Source organism: Gossypium arboreum, chromosome 8 (assembly GCF_025698485.1).
Source record: "Gossypium arboreum isolate Shixiya-1 chromosome 8, ASM2569848v2, whole genome shotgun sequence".
Taxonomy (NCBI): domain Eukaryota; kingdom Viridiplantae; phylum Streptophyta; class Magnoliopsida; order Malvales; family Malvaceae; genus Gossypium; species Gossypium arboreum.
The window spans coordinates 97,765,845-97,773,827 of record NC_069077.1 but is presented as its reverse complement, the minus strand read 5'-3'; the positions used below and the strand labels follow the sequence as shown (position 1 = coordinate 97,773,827).

The 7,983-nt window shown below is 38.4% G+C and overlaps 1 protein-coding gene across 1 annotated transcript; it reads left to right on the top strand.

Moving 5' to 3' along the window:
* Nucleotides 1-223: 223 nt before the first annotated feature.
* LOC128296633 (uncharacterized) lies at nt 224-3,762 on the top strand. The gene is made up of 6 exons (XM_053032072.1): nt 224-615; nt 1,168-1,320; nt 1,683-1,781; nt 2,192-2,306; nt 2,494-2,595; nt 3,625-3,762. Exons 1-6 carry the CDS (start codon nt 224-226, stop codon nt 3,760-3,762), a joined length of 999 nt encoding a protein of 332 aa, XP_052888032.1.
* The last annotated feature ends 4,221 nt before the right edge of the window (nt 3,763-7,983 follow it).

Genomic DNA, 7,983 nt, shown 5'->3' with positions numbered 1-7,983 from the left:
CGTAACGAGTCTAGCTATACATGTCATTATACAAGTTATAATAGTGTGACATCTCCTAACCCTTTTAATTGTATTTGAATATAGTAAATGTCTTCAAATCAAGCCCAAGATGAGTCTGAGGGAGCCGAGAGCCATGATCTAGCTTCCATACAATGAGCTATTTCTAGTAGTAGTAGAAGGCCTATGTTTGAGGGTCGGGAAGAAGGCTGCCTTTTTCGAGATGATGGATGAGTGGTTTGGGGATTACTTAAGAAACCGCCCTAATATACCACGACCTCCTCCGCCTCCTGCTCGAGCTAAAGATGAAATGCCGCAAGGTATGGCACCTGTGAGAATTGGTAAGGCCTTAGTGGATAAGCTTAGGAAATATGGAGTCGAAGAGTTTAGGGCCATGATTGATGACAATCCGGAACGTGCTGAGTTTTGGCTTGAGAATACCATTCGGGTTCTCGACAAACTGTCGTGTACTCCTGAGGAGAGTTTGAAATGCCTGGTGTCGTTATTGAAGGACACTGCATACCACTGGTGGAAGACTGTATCCTCAGTGGCACTGAGAGAGAGTATCACATGGAAATTTTTCCAAGCTGAGTTTAAAAAGAAGTACATCAGTCAAAGGTTCTTAGATAAGAAGTAAAAGGAGTTCCTGGAACTCAAACAAGGAAATAGAACCATGTCAGAATACGAAAGAGAATTTGTAAGGTTAAGTCAGTATGTGAATGAATGGGTTCAAACAGAGGCGAAAATGTGTAAGCGCTTCGAGAAAGGTCTGAATGAGGAAATTAAGTTGCTAATTGGTATCCTTGAGATAAGAGAATTTGCTACATTAGTTGATCAGGCCAAAAAGGCCGAAAAGCTTAATAATGAAAGAAAATAAGTGATGAGAGAAGCTTGAGTTTCAAGTAATAGATCCAATGGTAAGACGCACTCGTTTCCCACAAAGAAATCAATAGGTCAATAAGAACGCTCCACTGCATCGGTGGGATATTCGGGTAAGACAAGAAGCTCTAAGCGTCACAACCCGAAGTCTTCTTCCCCTATGGTGACTAATGTGGGAAGCGTAGATGATCAAAAGTCGAGATGTAAAAGTTGCAATAAGTTTCATTTTGAAGAATGTCAAATGAGGAGCGGAGCATGCTATAGATGTGGTTCTCTTGACCACTTCTTTAGAGATTACCCAGAGCGAGCTGATAAAGAGGTTGAATTAGCTCCGAAGCCGATCGCTCCTATTTCTCGAGGTAGACCTCTGAGACATCCTAGAAGTGCAAGCGGTAGTTTAACCGTTGCTAAGGATGCTACTACAAAATTAGAGGCTCGAGTCCGGTAAGAACTTATGCCATACGTGCTCGAGAGGAAACCTCTGCTTCCGATGTTATCACGGGTATATTCTCTATCTATAATACTCGTGTGATTGCCTTAATTGATCCAGGATCAACCTATTCGTACATTTGCATAAAATTGGTGTCTAGCATGAACATGTCTGTAGAACCTACAGAATTTGTAATTAAGGTGTCAAACCCACTAGGCAAGTCAATCCTAGTCGATAAAGTCTGTAAGAATTGTCCCTTGACGATTCAAGGTCATTATTTTTCGGCTAACCTTATGTTATTGCCATTCGATGAGTTTGATGTAATACTTGGCATGGATTGGTTAGCTGTGCATGATGTGATTGTAAATTGTGGTAGCAAGTATATCGAATTGAAATGCTCAGGTGATGAGATCTCTGAATTGATTCAAGTGAGTTGTACTCCACCGGTTGTGATTTCCTCAATGATGGCTCAAAGGTATATGAGAAAGGATATGAAGCCTACCTTGCTTTTTTGTTGAATACTAAAGAATCTGAGTTGAAGTTGGAATCGGTACCGATACTATGCAAGTATTCGAATGTGTTTCCGAAAGAGCTACCTCGATTACCTCCCGTTAGAGAAGTAGAGTTTGGTATTGAGTTGATGCCAAGAAAAACACCTATTTCTATTGCCTTTGGTATTGAGTTGATGCAAGGAACAACACCTATTTCTATTGCCCCGTATAGGATGGCACCAACCGAGTTGAAAGAGTTAAAAGCATAGTTGCAAGAACTGACGGATAAGGGTTTTGTAAGACCAAGCTTTTCGCCTTGGGCTACTCCCGTATTATTCGTGACAAAGAAAGACAGTTCGATAAGATTATGTATAGACAACCGACAACTCAACAGGGTAAGCATCAAGAACAAGTATCTGTTGCCTAGGATTGACAACTTGTTTGATCAATTGAGGGGAGCCACTGTGTTTTCTAAGAGAGATCCGAGATCCGGCTACTACCAGCTGCGAGTAAAAGAGTCAGATACACCTAAGACAGCTTTTAGAATGAGGTATGGCCATTACGAATTTCTTATGATGCCTTTTGGGTTGACAAATGCACCGGATGTGTTTATGGACTTGATGAATAGGATATTTCCGCCATACTTAAACAAATTTTTTTGTTATGTTTATTGATGATATCCTGATTTATTCAAAGGATGAGACCGAACATGCCGAGTATTTGAGGACTGTTTTGCGGACTCTACGAGGCAAGCAACTTTATGCTAAATTTAGCAAGAGCGATTTTTGGCTCTGGGAGGTAGGATTCTTGGGTCACATTATTTTGGGTGAAGGCATTGAGTTGACGCAAATAAGATATCTACTATTGTCGAGTGGAAGCCACCGAAGAACATAATCAAGGTTAGAGCTTTTTGGGCTTAGCCAGTTACTATCGACGCTTCATAAAAGGATTTTCGATGATTCCAACTCCTTTGATAAGGTTGCTGCAAAAAGATGTTAAGTTTGAATGGTCAGAAAAGTGTCAGTAGAGCTTTGAGAAGTTAAATACGTTGCTAACAGAAGCTTCAGTTTTATAGCAACATGAACCGAGAAAAGAATTTGTGGTCTATAGTGATGCGTCCTTGAATGAACTGGGTTGCATGCTGATGCAATAAAGCAAAGTGATAGCCTATGCTTTGAGGCAATTGAAGCCACACGGGAAAAAATTATCAACACATGACTTGGAGCTAGCCACTATTGTATTTGCCCTGAAGATTTGGAGACACCATTTGTATGGTGAGAGGTGCCATGTATTCACCGATCACAAGAGTTTGAAATATTTGATGACTCAAAAAGAATTGAATTTGAGACAAAGGAGATGGCTAGAGTTTATTAATGATTATGAATTGATCATTGACTACCACCCGGGAAAGGCAAATGTAGTCGCGGATGCACTAAGTAGAAAATCCTTATTTGCTATGAGAGCCTTGAACACGCAGTTGGCATTGTTCCATGATGGTTCAGCCTTGGCAGAGTTAAGAGCCAAACCAACATTTCTACAAGAAATTTGTGCAGCCTAGGTCTTGCAAGCCAAGAGAACTTAATACAAGTCAAGCACTGAATCAGATTTTCGGATTGGTTTCAACGGTTGCTTGATGTTCAGAGATAGGATCTGTGATCGAGAGACGATGAGCTTATCCAAAAAATTTTGCAAAAGTTACATGATAGTAGTTTGTCTATTCAATTGGGAAGTACCGAGATGTATAATGATTTAAAGACAATATACTGGTGGAATGGTATGAAAAGAGATATCTCTGAATTTGTATCGAAATGTTTGAGATGTCAACAGGTTAAAGCTGAACACCAAGTACCTTCAGATTTGTTACAGACTGTGATTGTCCCCGAATGGAAATGGGATAGAATTACCATGTATTTTGTTACTGGATTGCCATTGAACCGGAAAAGAAAGATGTTATTTGGGTTATAGTTGATAGACTAATGAAATCGGCTCATTTCGTTTTGATACGGACAGATTACTGTCTTGATAGATTGGCCGACTTATACATATTCGAGATTGTGAGATTACATGGGGTATCATTGTAGATCAACAGTGACCTAAGATTCACTTCGAGATTTTAGAAGAAACTGCAAGAAGCCTTGGGTATATAAAGTTGAGTTTTAGTACGGCATTTCACCCACATACTGATGGTCAGTTAGAGTAGATGATTTAGATTTTCGAAGACATTTTATGGTGTTGTGTTTTTGAATTTCAGGGTAGTTGGGAAAAATACTTGCGATTGGTGGAATTCGCTTACAACAACAGTTTCTAGACGAGTTTAAAAATGGCACCTTATGGGGCATTGTATGGCCGAAAGTGCTGGACACCATTGTACTGGACAGAACTCAAAGAACACTAGATTCATGGAGTCGAATTGATCAAGAAAACTGAAGAAAAGGTTAAAGTGATACGTAATTGTTTGAAAGCGACATTGGATAGGAAAAATTCATATGCTAATTTAAAAAGTAAGGAGATTGAATTTCAAGTTGGAGATAAAGTGTTCTTCACAATATCTCTATGGGAAAAAGTCATGAGATTTGGTTGAATAGGCAAACTGAGTCCAAGGTTTATTGGACCATACGATATTACTAAGAAATTTAGACCGTTAGCCTACCACTTAACACTGCCATCTGAATTAGAAAAGATTCACGATGTATTCCATGTGTCTATGTTGTGTAGATATAGATCAAACCCTTCTCATGTTATTTCACTGACGGAGGTTGAGATTAGACTCGACATGACCTATAGTGAAGAACCGATTAATATTTTGGCTCGAGAAGGCAAATAGTTGACAAATAAGAATATTTCCTTGGTGAAAGTTTTATGGCATAGACATGGAGTGAAAGAGGCCACATGGGAACTTGAAGAAGCCATGAGAAATCAATATCCGAACCTGTTTATTGGTAAGACTTTCGAGGACGAAAGTCCCTAGGGAGAGGAGAAATGTGACATCCTGAATTAGGGCCTAGTCAGAATAGTGGTTTCAAAACCAAAAATTTGAAATTAAAATAATTATTTTACGATTATTATGAGGTCTAGGATATGAGAATAACCATGTGTTAAAGTTTCATGAAGAAATTCTATGTACAAGATGTCCAATTGGAAATTAGGGGCCGAATTGAATAAATTGTAAAACTTGGGTTCTAGAAGCAATTAGTATGAAATTGCTATGGATTATTAATTACAGGTCCTTAAAGAGTAATTTACCCAATTTCTAAGTTTTTGGACAAAAATGGGCATGCATGGAAAATTTTGGAAGTTTAGTAAGGAAGGGGATTTTGGTCATTTGGTTAAAAACTAAACAGAAAGGGAAAAATCAAGCTAAAATCAACTCATTTTCTTCTCCATGCTGTCGAAATTCTAAGGATCTCCATAGCTAGGGTTTTACAACATTTTAAGCTTGATAGTAAGTCAATCTTAGCCCCGTTTTTAATGTTCTTCGTATTTTTGAGATCCTTGTAACATGTTCTTTCTATTTCTACCCATATCACAAGCTAGGGTTCATGTTTATAAAATTATCCATGCATGAGGTGTTTGTATTTTGATGATTTATGAAGGAATATGAGAGTTTAAAGAATGGTAAACAACTTTTACTAACTGGTCTTTCATGGAAATGGTTTAAAGGACTAAATTGTAGAAGTTGTGAAAATGGGTAGAAAAATATAGAATGAAGGAAAAACATGGGCTGCTATAAGTGTGAATAACATTCGGCTAGGCTTGGGTAGCCAATTACATGTATTTAATTATATGAACCTTACGACTAAATTGTAAATATTGTGAAAGGTTAGGGGCAAAATAGTCATTCTGCCCGAGGGTGAGTTTTAATCCTAAAAAGAAAAATGTGATGTATTAATAGTCTAATTTTATTGATATAAACCCCAAGGAACCAATTTCGGAGGTCAACCGTGGAAAATGAAGGGTTTCGAAATAACCACCAGGTAACTTCGCATAACCCGAAGAAAACTCTTAATATACTTAAAAATGCATGTTCTTGAATATATGAGAATTCATAAAACGTGCTAGTGTAAATGAAATGATAATAAATTTCCCGGTTGAAAAAAAAAAGGGAAATCTGATGGGTAAATTATGACTTACATGAATTGGGATCCTGCATGTGTTGCAGAGAAGGATTTAGCCCGGACGGGTAACTCGCTGATCTCAATATAGAAAGGATCTAGCCCGGACGGGTGTTTCTTGAGTGATCGAGCCTCCCAACGAACATGCATGCAATTAGGATTTAGCCCAGACAGGTAATCCAATTGAGGACTGAATTTAGCCTAGACTGGAAATTCAGATCGAAGCTCATGAGACCAATTGTCGTTAAAAGGGATTTAGCTTGGACTGGTAATCCCGACAATGCTCTATGAGTTAATACTACAGGGGATTTAGCCTGTACTGGTAATCCTGCCATAAGATGTAAGGTTCTCGGGAGTGCGTACTTGAGATGATCACTTGTATGACTTGATGGTAATTAGACTATTCGTTGAGATTCCCGAAGAATTCAACAGGATTAACAAGAGAAATAGAGAATGGAAATATTGAATTGCTGAGCTCATCTAAAACTAATGACATGATGTATTGATATGAGACTAACTTGATGATTGAGTTTATGTGATAGGGAAACTATTTCATACTTGTTGGAATTATTGCCTAATATGGTTGTATGCTAATTAACCGCTAAGTTTACTTTCCAGTTATCTGGACTTACTAAGCATGTAAATGCTTACCCGCTCTCTTTTCCTTTGTCTTACAAAGCTCGCGGACTCTTGAAGATTGGAAGACGATTGGAGTACTATCAACACTATCGACTTGTTTGGCTTTGGTATATAGACACTTTTATTTTGTTATAATGGCATGTATAGGATTCTTGATTGTTTTGTTATATGTGTCATTTGGATAGCCAATGTAAGGGCTCGAATGATATGCCTATTCATTTTGTATATAGCCATAGGATAGGGCTCATTTTGATGAAGGATGTAAACCTTCTAATTGTGCATGTCATGCTTGAATGTTTCATGAGATGGTTAATGTGATATACCATGGATGGATATGTGTACTGTGGTCGAATCACTTGGAGATGGTTAGATCATAATTGGCAATGAGTTAAGGAACGAGCCAAGTATAATATGTGATTACCGAAGTGGTAATCCTTAATACAAAAAGGATAACCTAGTATGTACTAAATCAATGAGATGAGGTTAACATGCAAAAGATTATGCCAAGGTAGGTTATGGACATATTTAGGCCATGTTAAATACCATTGAAGCTTATAAATGTGTATGGATGTTGAGGCTGACCCTTGGCTTGGAAAATAACTTCTAAAAAGGTCCACACGGGTAGGCATTCAAGCATGTGTCTAGGCCTTGTGTTACACTCGGCCAACCCCTTGGGTGTGTCACTCTGCTGTGTGTCCCCTGCACCTAGAATTTCTAGGTCAGTTTGCATGGTAGTAAACACACGGGTAGAGACATGACCATGTGTCTCAACCTTGTGGAGGAGATGGCCTTGTACACGGGCGTGTGCCTCTAGATGGATGATGAAGTCATAAACAGAATGTCTAGGTTTTTGGGGACGGGCGTGTTCTCAGCCATGTGAAAACCTTTGTAGGTTTGAAATGAAATATAAATTCCAATAATTCAACACGGGTAAGGGACACGGGCATGTTCCCAAGCACACGAGCGTTTGCATTGCCTCCACACGAGCGTGTGAGGCTTAACCCTAGAAATTTTTATAAAATTTTCTAAGGTTCTCGGTTCTGTCTCGAATTGCTTTTAATATATGATTTCGACCTCGTAGGCCCATAATGGAGACAATATGATTTTGGTTGATCGGTTTTAAATTGAAATGAAATTTTAATGTTCGCATTTTCTGAAAATGCCATGTTGGTGTACTGTGATACCTCGTACCTTGTCCCGATCTCGGGTATGGGTAAGGGGTATTACAAAATTCATGCAATTAAGTCCCTACCCATGCTAGCTGAATTTCTCTTATTCCATAGCAGCCCATATTTTTCATTTATTTCACAATTTAACAACAAAATTTCAACATTTCTCAATTTAATCCCTAAATGACAATTTTGTCAAAAATCACTTTACAAATGTTGTTTATCTAACAACAAGCATACATTTTCTATCATCAAACATCAAAATA